The sequence below is a fragment of the Symphalangus syndactylus genome, chromosome 24 (assembly GCF_028878055.3).
Source record: "Symphalangus syndactylus isolate Jambi chromosome 24, NHGRI_mSymSyn1-v2.1_pri, whole genome shotgun sequence".
NCBI lineage: Eukaryota > Metazoa > Chordata > Mammalia > Primates > Hylobatidae > Symphalangus > Symphalangus syndactylus.
In genome coordinates, this window is record NC_072446.2 from 12,523,933 (window position 1) to 12,543,561 (window position 19,629).

Consider the following 19,629-nt stretch of genomic DNA (forward strand, 5'->3'; position numbering starts at 1 on the left):
TTGCAGCGAGTCGAGATTATGCCACTGCACTCCAAAAAAAAAAAAGAAAGAAAGAAATTGTAGGGGTGGGGCCCAGCAATCTGCATTTTAACAAGTTCCCCCAGAGACTGATACCCAGTATAGTTTGATAGCTACTTCTTAAGAGCCTTGCTAACTCAAGGTACACCACTGTGCACCAGAAGGGGTCTGTGAGCTGTTGGTTGGCTGCTCACAATGAGGTAACTGCAAAAATGAAAAGCAAGTGTTGAGAAGCTCTTAGAGTTGTCAGCATTGCTGTGTCCCCCTAGTGCATGAACATTTTTCTAGTAATTCAATTTCATTATATTTTGCAAACTTATCACTCCATAATGAATTGTAAATTAAAAAAAAAATCTAGCCTTTCCCAACAGATAAGTTGAGAAGTGTTACTGTAAGGGAGGAATCTCACACTCAAGTACGGACCGGGGCCAAGTAAGCATGAGAAATGAGTGAAGCTGGTAGAATGGGGTCTGGGGCCAACTGCTGAGCTCAGCCTGGAGAGAGAAGGGGCATGACTCATGACCCCTTTCTGTCCCCATGATCATGGTCTCATGGAACACAGACCCAAAAATGCCAATTTCTTTCATTTCTTCAAGAACATCAGGAGATTCAGGCCATATGCCACCCAAGTGCCCATCGATGGATGAGTGGATAAACAAAAATGTGTCAATACCACATATGCATACTCAGCATCAGAAGGAAGGACATTCTGATACATGCTAAACGTGCATGAACTTTGAGGACATTATACAAAGTGAAATGAGCCAGTCACCTAAAGACAAATGTTGTATGATTCTACTTTGATGACCTGGAGTTGTCAAACTCAGAGAGACAAAAAGTTGAATGGTGGGGGCCAGGGGCTGGAGAGGGGGAATGAGGAATGAGTGGCTAATGGAGACGGAGTTTCTGTTTTGCCAGATGAAAAGAGTTCTGGAGATGGATGGAGGTGATGGTGCACAACGTTGTGAATGCACTTAATGCCACTGACCTGTACCCTTACAAATGGATAAAATGGTAAATTTTATGTATATTTTACCACAATTTACAAAAAAAACCCTCACTTTTCTTGCCCAGAAGCAAGAGAGGTACTGGTTTATAACTTCTGGTACAGAGGGGGGAGATAGAAAAATATAACTAATTATTCTAACACAAAGAAAAGAATACAAAAGGAACACATGGAAAATGCAAAGGAAAACCAACAAGTGAGTTCTCCTGCTGGGGTCAGAATAACCTATGGATGGAAGACGACATTTAACTCAGGCCAATGGTCATGCACTGTGGCTTCTTCTATTTTCATCACGGAGACTGAGGCAACCTATGAACACGTCCAAGGAGCTGGTTTTCTAACAGGAGCCCTCTTGGTTATGTGGGTATTTCCACTTAAACAACCACGCTTCTTGGCCCTCTCTTCTCACCTTATCTGGCTGTCTGGATCCGTGGCATTAAAAGTTCCCAACAGGGTCCCAGGCCTGGCGCCCTCCTCTTTACTGACAATGAAGCTCTAGGGTGAAAGGCTGGTGGGTCATTGGCATCTGTCACCTGCACACTCACAGTGGCGCTTGCTGCTGCCTTCCTTGGCGGCTGAAGCTTTCCTCTCTCGCAGAAGAAGAGTCTCTCCTCATTCTCCACGACAATGACAAGGCTTTGCGCTGGGCGAGTCTCATAATCCAAAGGCTGGAACCCCAGAGAGAGGATTTCATTAGCACCTGCTGCTTCTCTGGCCAGAGGAAGCCCAGCGCCAAGTCATCATTGCGAACTCAGAGCTTGTGGCTTTTACACTTCATTTATTATTTACATTGTCTTTGATAATGATCAAAAGACAGTCTTCAGCTCATTTTCAAATCATTTATGGAGTTCTTTTCTCTTTTATTTTTTCCCTCCTCCTCTGCTGGTTGAAAAGAGCCACCATCCTTCAGAGGGTAATGAAAAATGCAACAAAAACCATAGCCTCATGAAACATTAATGATACAACCACGCAGCAAAAAAATCAGGGGAACTTAGAGAAATATAGATATTAACGATCATAGTTATTCAGGGTACAAAGTGGTCAGTTGACTTAAAATGATTGAAAGGCTGGGAATATTTTGAAAATTGAACCCCAGGCATCTGGTGCAGCGTCTACAGAGCCTTGCTATTCATAGCACGGTCCGCAGGCCATCAGCATCCCCTGGGAGCTGGTCAAATGGGCAGGTGAATCTCGGGCCCTGTGCCAGACCTGCTGACTCAGGTCTGCCTTGTCCCCAGGTGACTCACCTGCACTGCACTGCACTAGAGGCCCTGATCATCCTAGGTCTGGTTGTGAGCAATGAAGACTAGAGGCACTGGGGTCAGACTGCCCCAGTGGGATCCTCCACTCTGCCACTCAAGCTGTGTGGCTTTGTGTAAAGGACCTCACCTCTCTGGGCTTTGGCTTCCTAATCAGTAAGTGAGATGGTAATATCAATACTTTCTTCCAGGCCAGCTTCTCCATTAGGCACAGTGCCAGGGGCTCTCCATACTCTTAGGGGCCACACAGATGCACTCCCATTTGTTTTAAACTTTAAAAGTCTTAAACATTGAAAATTCAGACTAAAAGAAAGAACTTTTGGTGTTGAAGAAAATGTTTTCATTTTTTTAATCACATCTGAAAAAGAATAATCATTGTAAGGCCTATGTAAATCTATTACATTTTGCCTACAACAACAAAAACTTAAATGGTGAAGTATTTAGTCATATCAAAATAAGTTGTATTATTGATATTATTTTGGTAGGAGGAGTCCTCAGCCCACACACAGAAGTGGCACTGAGACCCTGCCTTCCTGGCCTGGTGACACACGGTACGTAATGGGCTCAGCATCCAGCATCCACAGGCATTAGCTCCCTAGTTCATTATGAGTGATCCTACAGAAGAGGCCTCAGCGTCTGCCACCACCTGGTTGGTATGTCACCGGTATGGTGTTACCTTGATGACATTTAATATCCCTTCGTTGGTCTCAGGGTCAGTTGAAATGTCAAAATGTCCCTCTTCATGCCATGCAATGTGTTGAATTTTGCTCTCCAAGCTGATGTAAATGGAGAATCTCGATCTCGAACCAGGAGATGCAACACGCCCTTGCTGACTCGGCCTTCAGGAATATGAATCTTATACTGAAAGAAGCAATCATCATGTCCATGTCATGGAAACAAAAACACAATTGAAAAGGAAAGCAGAGAGGAAGGAGGGAGAGAAGCAGAGAGAGAGCGAGAGAGAGAAGGAGAAAAAAATGTTGCTCCTTATCACAACACCCTGGATATTCCTCATGCTGCTAAACCTGCCCTAAGGGATTTGCAACTCCTCTGTTACAGCAGAAGGTACATCCGTTGGAATATCTGCCCCCTCCTACCTGTGACTCACTAAATAATTTTTAAAGTACTCTTAAATCCAACTCAATGCCCTATTTTTTCTAAGAATTTTAAAAATAATAATACGCAATTCTAGTTTATGCTCTCTAAAAATCCTAGCTCTTTCCCCTAAAATAGAACACTGTGGTTATTCAGATTAAGGTGGTCATTTTTCTAACACATGTAGATCTTCAAAATAGCTTGTTATTCAATATTTTTGGAGACAATATTTCTAGATAAGCACTTCAAAATAACAGGGTATATTTTTTTCCAGCTGTATTTTTGAGAGCATTGCTTTTTACCAAGGCAGGAAAAGATTTCAAAACGAAGTTCAAGCATAATATTATTTTGTAGTTATTATATACTTCTGGTGAGGTGCTTTGGTTTGCAAACATTTCACTTTGGTTTATACAGGTTTTTTTCTAATTAAATGACACCTTTTAAAAATAATTGTTTGCATCATTTATTAAACAACAGCTTCTATGTGCCACATTGCATTTCAGATGCTGTGAACAAGACAGGCAAAAATTCCGTCCTTGATGGAGCTGAGAGCTGAGTGTGTGTGTGTGTGTGTGTGTGTGTGTGTGTGTGTGTGTGTGTAGGGGGATTTATAAAATAAATAAAACTAATTGATTAAGTAGAACACTATTAAGCAGAAGAAAACACAAAGGGGCTAGAGTGTGTCCCAGGAAAGAAGTGGGAGGGTTTTAACTCAGTAGTCAAGAAAGGGCTCACTGACAGAGTCAGGAGAAAGGAAGTATGGTGGATATTTACCTTTTTAAAAATACATATGGAATAGTAAAAAATAAAATATTGGAAATAGATCTTGAGTGATTCTTATTTTATCTCTTAGCCGTCTCACATGCCTTAGGTGGAGCATCCATCCCAAACCATCTTACACAGTGGTTTTCAATGCTTTCTTAAAGGCTGGGAGTCTTGCAGCCTGGGAAATCCCATGTGGACCCTGACATACAACGTTTTTAAATGGTCACTGCAGTTACTTCTGTACTTGGATAAGGTAAGGTGTGGAAGGCGAGGCCAAAGCCTACCTGCTCACCTTCCCTCTAGAATCCTGAACACAGTGTGAAAACTTCAGGTGCAGACTTCTCACCCAAGGGTGATTCTTCTCCCTGAGGGACATTTGGCAATGTCTGGTGACACTTTTGGTTGTCACAGCTGAGGGGCGCTACTGACATCTACTGGGCGGAGGCCAGGGATGCTGGTGAATATCCCACAGCACACAGAGTAGCCCCCACTCCAAATAATCATCTGGCCCAGTGTCAGTTAGGCTGAGCATAGGAACTCCTGACTCCAAGTAAACAGGAATTCCCTGTCTTCTCCTAGACCTCAGTTTTCCCATCTGTAAAACAGAAATCATGTCATAGTTTCAATAATCAAAAATGAAAAAAATGCACGTGAAAGTTCTTAGCATAGTTTCTGGCATACAGCAGTCAAAAATGTAAGCTCATGTGACCATTATGAAGTGCTTCTATGTCAATATGATTTGGCTTCTTGATTCTAGCTTAAGTCACTTTGGAGAACTGCACATATCTTGGGTGACTCCCCGATATAGTTTGGAGATTTGTCCCAGCCCAAATCTCATGTTGAAATGTGATCCCCAGTGTTGGAGGTGGGGCCTGGTGGGAAGTGTTTGGATGATGGGGCAGATCCCTCATAAATAGCTCTGGCCATCCCCTTGGTGATAAGGAAGCTCTGGCCCGGAGTTCACATGAGATCTGGTCATTTAAAAGTGTGCGGTCCCTCTTACCTCTCTTGTTCCTCATTCTCCCCCACCCACCCCCCCGTGTCTTGCATGCTCTTGCTGTCACCAAGTGACATGCCTGCTCCCCCTTGTCCTTCCGTCATGATCATAGGCTTCCTGAGGCCTCCCTAGAAGCTGAGCTGGTGCCAGCCTCAGGCTTCCTGTAAAGCCTGCAGAACCATGAGCCAATTAAACCTCTTTTCTTTATAAATTACCCAGTCTCAGGTATTTCTTCATGGCAATATGATAACAGCCTAACACCCTCCCCAAGAAAAACTGAGCCTAGGATCCCAGGACTACTTGTTTTGGGGCTTAGATGTCGGGGTGGCCCAGGTAGCTCACATTCTCCTGCGTAAATGCAGGCCTGTGGTTGTTGCCTTCTTGCACATCCATGTGAACGGTGGCCCTGGATGACAGTGACGGTTCTCCACAGTCCCTGGCTCTGATTAGCAGTGTAAACTGAGGAGCAGTCTATGTGGGGAGGAAAAGGAAAATTAAGCCCCTCAAATACAGGAAAGGAAAATACTAATAAAGAAATATTCTGTTTAGGAATTTCAATAGCAAATCTAGCCACAGAGGGTTCCCCACTACAAATGTAGAAGCTAAGCCTGGGGTTCAAGGATGGGCCACACATTTCATTTTAAAAAAATAATGAAATCCACATAATCTCATAATCTAAGCACCCGGGGAGTCGTATTTCTCCACTAATGTGATCAACCCGGAAACCAGTTTCTTTCAGTAATGGTGTTTGAGAAACGAGGAAGTAAAGGACTTGAGAATTTGGAGTGTTTTCTTCATCCAAATCGACTGCTAACATCTGAAAAATAGGTTGCCCTAGAAAGAATTTTTAAAAATTGTTACTATTGGATAAAGGTAGCCTATCAAACCAGTAAGAGGATGAATTATTTGCTAAATGCCATTGGGGCATATACCAAAATGTGGGAAATGTTTAAATATAAAATAAACTATGGACATACTAGAAAAGATAAAGATGAATATTTAATTAGTTATAAGATCAAGAACTTTCTAATCATGACTGCCAATGCAGAAGACTTACAGGACAAAATTGGTGGATCAGATTACATTTTTAATTTCTGGCAAAAAATTGTGGACAAAATTTAAAAGAAAATGATAAAGCAGGAAAATATATTTGAAACCTACATGGCAGGCAGATATTCTTAATATAGACTGCAGAGGTTAAAATCAAGAAAAATGACAAACACACTAACAGAAAAATGAAGAAAAGAAAGGAAAAAGCAACTGATAGAACATGGAAATGGCCAAGAAACGTAGCAAAATGTTCAAGCACATAGTTATCAAAGACCAGCAACACGCCAGGCACCTTCATGGATTGTGGGCAGGTAAGCAAATGAGGACCCTTACATTGTATGTGCAGTGCAAACCAGCAAGTCTATGCTTCTGAATTCATGCTAAGTAAATAATGCTTGATTGGGACACAGATTTACCTTAAATTTCATCATTGAAATATATTTTATAAAAATAACAGAAAGTGGCAAAAAACATAAATGTTCAACAATAGGAGATCAGTCAAATACTTTAAAGCACATCCATAAAATATTACACACCAGGGTATTTTAGAAAAATATCAGGTTACAAACAGTAAAATTGCACCTTTAGAGAGGAAATTTATAAATATGCACATGTGAAAAAGCACACCAAATATGTGTATTTACTATATACGCATATACAATGTGTACTATGATAAAGATGAAAAAATGTATGTATATACAAATATGCATTTGTAATTATACATAAATATGTGTGAATGCATACACATATATAATTTTAACATACAGCATGTGTATACGCACACACAGAAAATGCAAAGAAAAATGCTGAAAGAATACAAACTAAAACACTAATGGTTGTTATCTCTCATGGGTAACATTAAAGATGCTTTCTTTTTCAGTCTTTTCATTTCTTGGAATTTTTTGGAGAGATGATTATACAAAAAAATGGTTTTTGTTATTAAAATAAATCCACATTCTAGTAAGAGTAGGTTGGGTTTAAGAATGCACAGTATCTGTAACTCGGAGGCTATAGAGGTGATCGTGTTGCCATTTTATAGACAAAAAATGTGCAGAGATATGCAGAAGCTCATCACCCAGCTCTTTCTCCCTCACTGCATGTGGCTCTATTTTTAGAATGGCATTTACATATCAACCCTTCCCACTGATGTAATTCCCACATCATTTTATTGCCGATACAAAACGAGGCTTACAGACCTCAAAGCATTTCACTCAGATCCAAGGCCTGCGACCTTTGAGATGTGAACAGTAAAAACTCTCCCTGAAGATGACTAGGATCAAGCTCCTCATCAATATTAATGAAAAGGAACAGAGCAGAGACAGAAGGAAGCCCGGAAGCCCCCCGGCCGCACACACCTGCAGACTGGTTTTCTTGCACAGTGATGTTGAATTCCTTCTCTGGAAACTGGGGTGCATGATCATTCACACCACTGACCCTAATGTTGAAAATCAAGGATTTATCCACAGTTTTTCCTGTTGAGCGCTCCACAACATCAAAATAAACCTAGGAAGCAGAGAGCTGTAAAAATCCTGCAGAACCACTTACTTGATGACACTCTAATAAAATAACTGTTATCCTAATTATGTGTTTACATCTGTCTCCTCCTCTAGACTGAGAGTTCCGAAGGGCAGGAATCAGACTGCCCTCATTTACCAAGTACACCAGAGAGCAAGCACAGTACGGGCACAGACTAGGTGTTCAGCAAATGTGTAGAACAAGCCAATGCTCTGGCTTGGAAAAAAATGATCAGTTATTATTAGGTTCAAATCTCAGTCTCTCCACTGGGTAAACACATGCAGGTTGCTAGTGGGCCTCCGTTTCTACAACCTATCAGTATTGTCATGAGAAATAAATATATTAATTGAATATTACTGAAACATCACAGAGAGCAGACAGTTAAAGATTTTTGGGAAAGTGAACATTTACAGTAACTAGCACAGCTACTGACATGCTATGTTTTTAAATGGCCACTGCAGTTACTTCTGTACTTGGATAAGAAAAGTCAGTCCACGTCAAATATGCATGTGTGAAGTCTTTCACTTCAAATGGTCTCAAATCAATTGTTTAAGCTTCTGCCTTAAGAAATTTTAAAAAGACATCATAATAAACCCAAACAAACAGAAAGCGATAGTAAAGGTAAGTGCATATATCAATAAAATGGAAAACAACAAAACAATAGAGAAAGTCATGTAACCAAAAACAATTCTTTGAAATGATCAATAAAATGAATAAACCTCTAGGGGGACTGATGAAGGAAAATAAGGAAGTGGAGAGAATTATCAATAACAAGAATGAAAGAAAGGATATCACTAGAGATTCTACATATATTAGAAGAAGAATAAGGAATAGTACGACCAAGTTTATGCCAATGAATTCAGCAACTTAAATGAAATGGATCAAATTCTTAATAAAGAAAAACTACCAAAACTTTCTCAAGAAGAAACAGAAAACCTGCATAGTCCTATATATTTTTTTAAAGTGAAATTTATAGTTTAAAATCTTTCAAGAAATAAAAACAAAAAACTCCAGGCCCAGATGACTTCAATGATAAATTCTAGCAAAATATGAAAGAAGAAAGAACAATTTAACAGTCTCTTCCAAAAAATATAAAAGGTAGAAAAACTTCTCAACTGACTATATGAGACTAACATTACCATAATACCAAGTCAAATTTTTGTAAATTACAGGGAAAACTACAGCACAATATCTCTCATGAATCTAGAGTTAAAAGTTCTCAACAAAATACTAACAAATAGTACCCAGAAATATATTAAAAGGATAGCACATTATGACCAAATGAGGTTTATCCTGAGAATTTTAGGCTGATTCAACTTTCGAAAATCAATTTCAGCAATGTCACAAGATACAGTCTATAAAAATCAGCTATACTTCTATAAACCAGCAATGAATAATTAGAAATAAAAATTTTTAAACAGCCCCATTTACAAATCTAAAATATGTATAGGATCTATTTAGTGAAAACGTTAAAACACTGATGAAAGAAATCAAAGAAGACCTAACTGAATGAAAAGATATACGGTGTTTACAGACTGAAAGACTCAGTGTTGCCAAGATGACAGTTCTTTCCAAATTGACCTATAAAGTCAGCACAATCCCAATCAAAAGACTAGCAGAATATTTTAGAGATATCAACAAGCTGATCTGAAAATTATATGGAAAGGCAAAGAAATTTGAATACCCAAAATCATTTTGAAAAAGAAACACAAAGTTAGAGGACTCACACTATATAATTTCAAGATTTATTATAAAAATACAGTAATCCAGAGAGTATAGTATTGATGAAAAGATAAATATATACATCACTGAAACAGAATAGAGAGTTTAGAAATAGGCCCACACAAGTATGGTTGATTGATTTTTGAGAATAGTACCAAGTCTAGCCTTTTCAACACATGATTCTGAAACAATTAGATGTTCACAAGCAAAAAAAAAAAATGAACCTGGGTCTATATCTCACACTTTAGATAAAAATTAATTCAAAATGGATCACAGACCTATATGTAAAACATAAAACTATAAAACTTTTAGTAAAAAAAGGAGAAAATCTTGATGACAATGTGTTAGATAACAACACCAAAAACATGATCCAGAAGAGAAAATACTGATGAATTGGATTTTATCAAAATGTAATAACTTTTGCTCTGTAAGAAATGTTAAAAGAATGAAAAGACAACGGTATGAATGAGAAGACAAAAATGAAAAGACAACTGCCTGAGAGAAAATACTTGCATTTCATATGCTGACAAAGGATTTGTATTCAAAACTCAATAAGAAAACAAACAATATATGGCCGGGCGTGGTGGCTCATGCCTGTAATCCCAGCACTTTGGGAGGCCGAGTCGGGTGGATCACCTGAGGTCAGGAGTTTAAGACCAGCCCGGCCAACATGGCAAAACCCACTCTCTACTAAAAAAAATACAAAAATTAGCCAGGCATGGTGGCAGGCACCTGTAATCCCAGCTACTCGGGAGGCTCAGGCAGGAGAGTTGCTTGAACCCAGAAGGTGGAGGTTGCAGTGAACTGAGACTGTGCCATTGCACTCCAGCCTGGGAGACAAGAAAGAAAGTCCATCTCAAAAAAAAAAAAAAAAAAGACAACAAACAATACAATTTAAAAATGGGCAAAAGGTTTGAACAGACAGGTCTCCAAAAAAAGAGATACAGATGATAAATAAGTCATCATTTGTCACTAGGGAAATCCACATTAAAACTGCAATGAGATATCACTACACACCTTTTAGAACAGCTAAACTGAAAAAAACCTGACAATACCAAGTGCAGCCAAAGATGCAGAGCAATCAGAATTCTTATACATTTTTAATGAGAATGAAAAATTGTTCAGTTATTCTGAGAAATCGTTTGGGAATTGCTTATCAAGTTAAACATACACTTATGTGATCCAACTAAGCCACTCCTAGGTATCTACTTACAATAAATGAAAACTGACGTTCACATAAAAATCATATGTGGGCCAGGTACGGCGGCTCACACCTGTAATCCCAGCACTTTGGGAGGCTGAGGCAGGTGGATCACCTGAGGTCAGGAGTTCAAGACCAGCCTGGCCCACATGGTGAAACGCTGTCTCTACTAAAAATATAAAAATTAGCCAGGTGTGGTGGTGGGTGCTTGTAATCCCAGCTGCTTGGGAGACTAAGGCAGGAGAATGGCTTGAACCCAGGAGGCTGAGGTTGCAGTAAGCTGAGATCGCACCATTGCACTCCAGCCTGGGCGACAACAGTGAAACTCTATCTTAAAAAAAAAAAAAAACGCATAGCAGCTTTATCATCACCACAATTGAAAAGAATCCAAGCACGCTTTAGTTTTATAAAGTGCGAAGCGAGATACTACTCATCAATGAAACAGAACAAACTCGGCCGGGCACGGTGGCTCACGCCTGTAATCCCAGCACTTTGGGAGGCCTAGGTGGGCAGATCACGAGGCCAGGAGATCGAGGCCATTCTGACCAACATGGTGAAACCCCGTCTCTACTAAAACACAAAAAATTAGCCTTGTGTGGTGGCGGGCGCCTGTAGTCCCAGCTACTTGGGAGGCTGAGGCAGGAGAATTGCTTGAACCTGGGAGGTGGAGGTTGCAGTGAGCCAAGATCGCACCACTGCATTCCAGCCTGGCGACAGAACAAGACTCCATCTCAGAAAAAAAAAAAAAAGAAGAAGAAGAAGAAGAAGAAACTCTTGATGCACACGACAACATGGATGAATATAAGATTCATTATGTGAGGTGAAAAAAATCTAGACTTAAAAAGCCATGTATTGTGTGACTCCATTTCTATGATGTTCTAAGCAAGGTAAATGTATTGGGAGGGAGAAGAAATGAGTGGTTTCCAGGGGTTAAGGGTTGAAGGAGGGTTTGTCAAAACTCTTAGAACTATACATCAAGAGATACAAATCTTACCGTACATAAGTTTTTAAAATAAATTTTTAAAAGTAAAATACACATAAATTTGGAAAGAATAAAGGCAGTTAAGTGTTCTCAGGTCATTATATTGTCAAAGAAGTTATTTAAAACTTTATATCAAATCTAATAAGTGAAAAATGAATGTTGTAATTTCTCTGTAATTATTTTCTCCTTCTGTGGAATGAGACCAAAGGGAAAAGTTATGGATGGGGTGAGATTTTTCATATATTGTATAAAATTTTGTAAGAAGCCCTATTAATTTTATATGTAAAAAGTAAATACAAGATCGGGTGTGGTGGCTCATACCTGTAATCCCAGCACTTTGGGAGGCCGAGGTGGGGGGCCACCTGAGGTCAGGAGTTCAAGACCAGCCTGGCCAACGTGGTGAAACCCCATCTTTACAAAAAGGCAAAAATTAGCCAGGCATGATGGTGGGTGCCTGTAATCCCACTACTCAGGAGGCTGAGGTGGGAGAATCACTTGAACCTGGGAGGCAGAGGTTGCAGTGAGCTGAGATCACGCCATTGCACTCCAGCCTGGGTGAGAGAGCAAGACTTCATCTCAAAAAAAAAAAAAAGTAAGTATAAATAATAGGAACTCTCATTCATTGCTGGTGAGAATGCAAAATGGTGCAGCCACTTTGGGAGACAGTTCAGCAGTTTCTTACAAAACTAAATTTACTATTGCTACACAATGCAGCTATCACCCTCCCATATGTGTTGAATATGTATATGCACCCGACAACCTGCACACACATGTTTACAGCAGCTTTATTCATGATTGTCAAACTCTGGAAGCTACCAAGATGTTTCTCAGTAGGTGAATATGTAAATAAGCTGTGTCCATCCACACAATAGAGTATTATACAATGAAAAAAAGTCATGGAGGAACTTTAAATGGATATTGCCAAGGGAAAGCAGCCAGTCTGAAAGGGCTACATAGTGTATGATTCCAACTATATAACCTTCTGGAAAAGGCAAAAGTGGGGAGACAGTAAAAAGAACAGTGGTTGCCAGGGGTTCTGGGGGTAGGGAGGGGTGAATGGGTAGAGCCCAGAGAGTTTTTAGAGCAGTGAAACTATTCTATATGACACTGTCATGGTGGACACATGGGTGGAAACCCATGAAATGTAAGATGCCAAGAATGAAGCCTAATGTAAACTATGGGTTTTGGTTAATAGTCATGTAAAATACTGGCTCAAGAATTATAGCAAATGTAGCACATACATTATAGCAAATGCACACACTACTGCAAAATGTTCATAATAGGGGAACCTGAAGGGAGGGGGCGGGGGGAGGGGAGGATGGGAACTCTGTGCTTTCTGCTCTGTGCTTCTGTCAATCTAAAACTGCTCTAAAACATAAAGTCCATTAATTTGAAAAATATGATGTCCCTACTTACAAAATAAATATACACATCTTAATAAAATATAATAAATATGAACTATAATAAAATACATACATGTGTATTTTAAATAAATACACATATTTTTAAAAGCAAGTCGAATCAGACTTGCTCCTGAATCTCTCATTGCTCTAGTATAAATGGTGCTTTTTTTTGTTGAAGGCTGAAAAGGCTGTGGGCAAAGGCAGGAGTTCAGAGTCGCAGAAAAGGGAGCAGGAAAGGGCATGGATCCTGGCACGAGGGTGGTCCAGGCAGAGGCCTGTTCTGCAGTGAGACCACTGGATTCTCAAGGACCAACTGGTCGCCAGGTACAGTATCCTGCTTGGGGTAAAAAGGTTTATTGCAGAAGCATGGCTGCCAGCTTCGGCCAGGCCCAGGGCGGACTCACCAGCACCAGCCCTTCCCGTAGATGGCCTTTCATCCCCGCGGAAGCCCTGGAGGAAGGCACCCTTGCTGTCCAGCTCTGCACCATGGAGAGACTAAGTGACTATTACACCTTCAGCTTGGAAGTAGAGTAGCCCAGATTCAAGTCCAGTCAGGGATCAAGACTGCACCTTCCACCGATTCTTCCTCACTTCACTCTATGGCTACTCAGTGCCCAGAGTCGGTGGCCCTCCCAGGGGGCCTCTAAGGGCCTTGAAAGCTTTAGGCAACACTCTCTCCATCCCCTTCCTCGGGAGCCTTAATGTCTTTACCTCTGTATTGTTTCACATGACTGCTTGAGCCCCCTTTCCCTGCAGACTTGCGGCTCACTGCTCAGCTTCCATCACCGTGGTCCCACCAGGTATCCCAGAACAGCAGCCCCCACGTCTACCGCAGGTCAGCACTCCTCCTCCCCCACAGTAGGACTGAGGGAGGCTTCAGGGCTTCTACCACTGAGCTAGTCCGCTTCAGGGACTCTAGCATACATTTTTAAATTTTTGTGCAAATAAATCAGCTTTCTCACACACCATCTCTACATTCTCCTCCATAATTTATGACTGTGCTGGCAACTCTTTGCTCCTTAATCACCCTGACTTCTGGCTGTAAAACTGTGCCAACTGTACTCCTTCCATTTTAAAAAAAGAACCACTTGTGTGTTTTATGTTTATAATTTTATATTTCACTTATTATCCTAAAGCTACGTATGAGACCTTTAGTTACATAAGATGCCTGAGAAACATGAGTGCTGTTTATCTTTGGCAAGATGCTAAGAATTTCTAGGGATTCGGGTTACAATGGAGAAAAGAAATGTCATGGACATTTTCTGCACTTGGAAAGTGTTTCCAGCCTTTTGTTACAGCCTCAAGATTTATACCTTTGGATAAACAAACCATGGTGCATTAACTTGATGCATCACCATATGGCTATTTGAAATTACAGGCACAAGATCTATGGCCTTACACGCAAATGAGCACATAGGAACACCTTCAGGACCAAATGCACAACACAAAATCGCTAATGTGTAGGTTAGATTGTGTGGTGAAAAAAATTAACAAATATTTATTTTGAGAAATATAAAAAGATGGGTTTGGGCGTAGCTTTGTATTCTACAAAAATGAGCATATTTTGATATAAATAGATGAGGTCCATACACAGAAAAAAATTAAAACTTTTTCTGTTGCTGTCCTCTGTCTTAAATCTTACAGTAATTCTTGTAACTGCTTTCTTATAGACGCATGGAGTTAATAAATGTTAGTCTCCCCCACACCACCCCCGAACACAATTTTGCTTTTGGCTAGTTTTAGACACCCCATCAGGATGCTCAAGAGTAAAGAAGTGCTACTAGAATGTCTTTTTGCCACTACATCAGGCTTACTTGATTTTTAATAATGTACTATCTTGATGGACTGCCAAAGCCAACAATAAACGTTCTCTTACAGGAGCGGATGGTTAAGCTAGGATGCTCAATTTGTGTAGTGTTTAGGACATGTCCTAATTTATAGGACATGGCTTATGCCAGCCTTCCCGGTGGTAATCCTTCTCATTGGACCATTTCATACGCTCCTAAATAGTGTGTAAGCCCCTGGCTGTTGGTTTCCTGTGGCTGTTGTAGCGAAATACCACAGACCCCATGGCTTCCACTAGAAACTTATTCTCTCACAGTTCTGGAGGCTAGAGCTGAAATGGAGGAGTCAGCGGCGTTGGTTCTTCTGGAGGCTCTGAGGGAGAGACTATCCCCTGCCTCTCCTGGCTTCGAGTGGTTGCTAGCAAACCTCGATGTTCCTTGGCATCACTCTAATCTCTGCCTCCACCTTCACCCGGCATTCTCCTCTGTGTCTGTCTCTGTGTCAAAGATTCTCTCTTCTTCTAAAAATACTGGTCACTGGGTTATGGCCCACCCTGATCCAGTATGACCTCATTTTAACTTGATTACACCTACAAAGACCCTATATCCAAATAAGGTCACAGGGGTAGGTACCATGAGTTAGGACTTGAACATGTCTTTTTGGGAGACACAATTTAACTCACAACACCCAGCAAAGCCGAGGCTACATTTTACTGTGCTTGTTCACTCATTTACTCCTTCATCTAACATGATTAAGGGAGAACCTATTATGTGAGGAGCCCTGATCTTGACCCTGGGGCAATGGCAGACTTTCCCCAAAGTCAAGAATAAGGCAGAGTCTCTCCCCTCTTAGAACTTACATTCTAAGAGGGGAGATCAGCATACTAATGGAGGAGATCAACTATCAACAGAGAATTAAACATGATGTTCACATTTCAGGTGATGAGTGGTGTTGAGAAGAAAATAAAACAGGGTAATGAGATGGAGAGTGACGGGCAAGATTGGGGCATGCCTCAGAATCTCCACCCTGTATCTTTCCTTGTGGAAGTTTGTAGTTAAATGAGAGGGCCACGGATCAAATAAGTACATAAATCAATATTAAAAGACAACTGCGATCAATGTTTGGGGGATCAGAACGTGGATTTGGCCTAGGCAGGGAGCTCCAAGCATAGGGCCCTGAAAACCTGACATAACAGAACTAATGGGGATGCTATGTGTCTCCCCCCACCCCACGCTGTCACTTTTTGCTCTAAATGGCGCCTAGGATCTATCTGTGATGCGACAAGCATTTCCAACTCAACTTCGAGTTTCAGGAAATGCTGTTAGATATTTGGCTTTAGCATTATCAGCTTTTAGACACGAAGTCCCATATTAGACATTATGAATGCCAACCCTTAATACATCATTTAAAATGTTAAAAGCATCGTTCACAAAAATGTTCTCCCATTCTGTAGGTTGTCTGTTTACTGGATAGTTTCTTTTGCATCTGAAAAAGATCTAATGTCTAGCATCTATAAGGAACTTAAACAAAATTACAAGAAAAAAACCCATTAAAAAGTGGACAAAAGACATAAACACTTTTCAAAAGAAGATATACTTGTGGCCAGTAAGCATATGAAAAAAAGCTCAACATCACTGATTGTTAGAGAAATGAAAATTAAAACCACAATGAGATACCATCTCACACCAGTCAGAATGGCTATTATTAAAAAGTCAAAAAATAACAGATGCTGGTGAGGTTGCAGAAAAAAAGGGAGCATGTATATACTGTTGGTGGGAGTGTAAATTACTTCAACCATTGTGGAAGACAGTGTGGTGATTCCTCAAAGAGCTAAAAACAGAAATATTATTCAACCCAGCAATCCCATTACTGGGTATATACCCAAAGGAATTTAAATCATTCTACCATAAAGACATGCGTGGGTATGTTCATTGCAGCAGGATTCACAGTAGCAAAGACATGAAATCAACCTAAATGCCTATCAATGGTAGAATGGATAATGAAAATATGGTACATATATACCATGGAATACTATGCAGCCATAAAAAAGAATGAGATTATGTCCTTTGCAGGAACATGGATGGAGCTGGAGGCCATTATCCTTAGAAAACTAACACAAGAACAGAAAACCAATACAGCATGTTCTCACTTATAAATAGGAGCTAAATGATGAGAACACATGGACACACAGAAGGAAACAGACACTGGAGTCTCTCAGAGGGTGAAGGGTGGGAAGAGGAAGAGGATCAGGAAAACTAGTGGGTACTAGGCTTAATGCCTGGATGATGAAATAATCTGTACACCAAACCCTCATTTTACAAGTTTACCTATGTAACAAACCTGTACATGAACTTAAAATGAAAGTTAAAAATAATAATAATAATAAAAGGAAAGGAAAAAATAAAATATTGAAAGCAAACAAGCAACAACAACAAGTGGGCACTGAATGTTTGGTTCCATTCTTGCACAGACCATGACCATCACTAGGTCCTCCCTACTCGATGTGTGGAAGCCCGAGGAACAGCAGCATGGGCATCACCTGGAGCTTGCTAGGCATGCAGGCTTTCAGGCTTCACCCTGACCACTACAACAGAATCTGCATTTTTACCAAGATCCCTAGGTGATCTGTTTGCTCATTAAAGATTGAGAGGTGCTATCTCAGGGTCTCCTTATGACTACTCTTCTTTTTAACAGGCACTGTTAAAAGTCCTTCTTTTTAACAGACACTGTGAATTCTGCACAGAAGGGAGGCATGCATTCATATGGATAAGGAAGACCTAGAGAGTCATCTTTGCATGTTCACTGGAGTTTTAGAAGAATTTTCACCTATTTAAAAATTAGAGATTCAGAGCCTATCAGTGAGTTAAGGGTATATCTTTTATTGTATATATAAGTATTTTGAGATCACTGGAGAAAAGCTTCATATATTACTTTTCTTGAATGTTAATCAACGTCTTTCCACTGTGAAAGAGTTAATGAACAAATGTACAGCCAAGCACGCCTGAGAACCAAGCCCAGTTCCCAGCAGCTCCATTCCACTGAAGTCAAAATAGAACAAAGTTTGACTACCTAAGGACTTCCTACGATGTTAGACGAGTAATGTGATACATGGTTTAGGGCTTTTTTCTTTATAATTTCCTTTCCTAGTTTAGAACCTGAATTTCAACTTCATAGTAAACCACAGTGTTGCAGTGATGAAATCGTAAAGAACACAATAAGACATTGTCAACAGGTATGCAATTGCTCATGCATCAGTCATTGGGTAACCCATTGGGTCTGTTATGGCTTGTCTCCATATTTCAGAAGTCACTCATCAAAAAATAAATTAGCCCATTTTATAAACATTCTATGACCCTATCCCCAAATGCTTTCAGATATCCCGATCATGCTAGGACACTGGTCATTAGAATAAAGACCTATAGCAGCTCACATCGATTGCAGAAATCATTACAAAGCCAAAGTCCACAACTCTAAAAGAAGATTACAACAGTCTCAGGCATACTCATAAAGCTTGTCACAAGGCATAATTTCTCAATCTCCCGGAACCTGGCACATAGTCAGCTTAAATAATGCTTACCAAATACAACAGTCTTGCAAGAGCTTTTAAATCCGAGCTTAGAATATATCAAATTTTAGATATCGTGAAAGACAGTGTCATTTCTCAATCAACAGGGCGGTGAACATATATCCTTCCATTCTCATGGTCTTCTAGAGAAAACAAACCAATCTCTGGATATTCATCCACACCAGGTCCACTGATTAGATACATTAGTGACATGTTATGAGACATATTATTGAACAGCTGGAAGGAGGAAAAATGGAAAGAAGAAAAAAGGAGGACGAGAATAAGCCACTATGATAATCAAGTATCAAGGCTAAGAATCAATGGCATCTTTAAGAAATTACACCCAGCAATGGCACATCTGCCAAAGAAATAAACAGATGGGCTGAGATGCAGGAACAATGATGTTGAACTAACTGTTAGCTGCAGTTTGGTCTGTAACAGTGAAAATTTGGAAATAGCATAAATGTTCATCAACATGAAAAAAAATATAATGATACTTCCTTCACATAGCATGGGGTACTCTGTAGCCTTTAAAGATGTATTTACATTGCCACGGAAAGACAAGCAGGACACATCGCTAAACAAGAAAGGCAAGCAGAACAACACACCAAGTGTGATCTCATTTCTTTGATGCAGATTCACATCAGAAAATCTGTAGAGAAATATCTCGAACCACACATACCAATTTATTAATATCAATTATCCCTTGAAGGAAAGAGAAGTAGTGATCACACAACTAACATTTAGAAAGAGCTTAGAATGAGTGGGCCTACAATATGCCTTGCTTGCCTTAACCTATTTAATCTTTAAAACATCTCTGAAATGTAGGCAGTATCATTGACCACATTGTACAGATGAGGACACGTTAAAAATCTCTAACTTACCCAGCAAGGACGTGGTGCAGTAGGAATGTGAACCCACTCACTCCCCCTGACTCTTAGGCATATACACTTTTAACCACTGAGACTTGAAAACTTTCTGTACTCTTTATGTTTGTTTTTAACAGTAGGCATGCACTATTTCTTTTTTCTAAGAATCATAGAACGTCACAGCTATAGTAGAGCTTAATCAGTACTTAATTCAAAGGCCCATTGGTACTAGGAAGGTAGTGGAAATAAGCAACATGAGCCTGGAGTAAAGATTCTACTATTCCAATACCATGTGACTTCTTCAAGGCAGTGCTCGCCCTCAGCATGTGGGAGGCAATAGGGAGTGGTGGAATTCTGAGTAACTCAAGCCCCACCTAATTGTTGTCATGTGGGAATG

The 19,629-nt window shown here is 40.1% G+C and overlaps 2 protein-coding genes across 2 annotated transcripts in view; both read right to left on the reverse strand.

Moving 5' to 3' along the window:
* CDH26 (cadherin 26) overlaps positions 1 to 19,629 on the reverse strand; it is a 53,728-nt gene that overhangs the window by 21,718 nt on the left and 12,381 nt on the right. The window contains 8 exon segments of the mRNA XM_055266139.2: positions 1,434 to 1,521; positions 1,524 to 1,692; positions 2,960 to 3,027; positions 3,030 to 3,144; positions 5,483 to 5,613; positions 5,810 to 5,974; positions 7,546 to 7,694; positions 18,440 to 18,600. Coding sequence (XP_055122114.2) covers positions 1,434 to 1,521; positions 1,524 to 1,692; positions 2,960 to 3,027; positions 3,030 to 3,144; positions 5,483 to 5,613; positions 5,810 to 5,974; positions 7,546 to 7,694; positions 18,440 to 18,600 — 1,046 coding nt within the window.
* The window catches only part of FAM217B (family with sequence similarity 217 member B), a 50,068-nt gene continuing 33,047 nt past the window's right edge, over positions 2,609 to 19,629 (reverse strand). Inside the window, exons 8-10 of the mRNA XM_063634210.1 lie at positions 18,376 to 18,600; positions 7,546 to 7,625; positions 2,609 to 5,611 (exon numbers count right to left, since the gene is read on the reverse strand). The gene's annotated coding sequence lies outside the window, so the exon portion shown is untranslated. The remainder of the gene's footprint in view (positions 5,612 to 7,545; positions 7,626 to 18,375; positions 18,601 to 19,629) is intronic.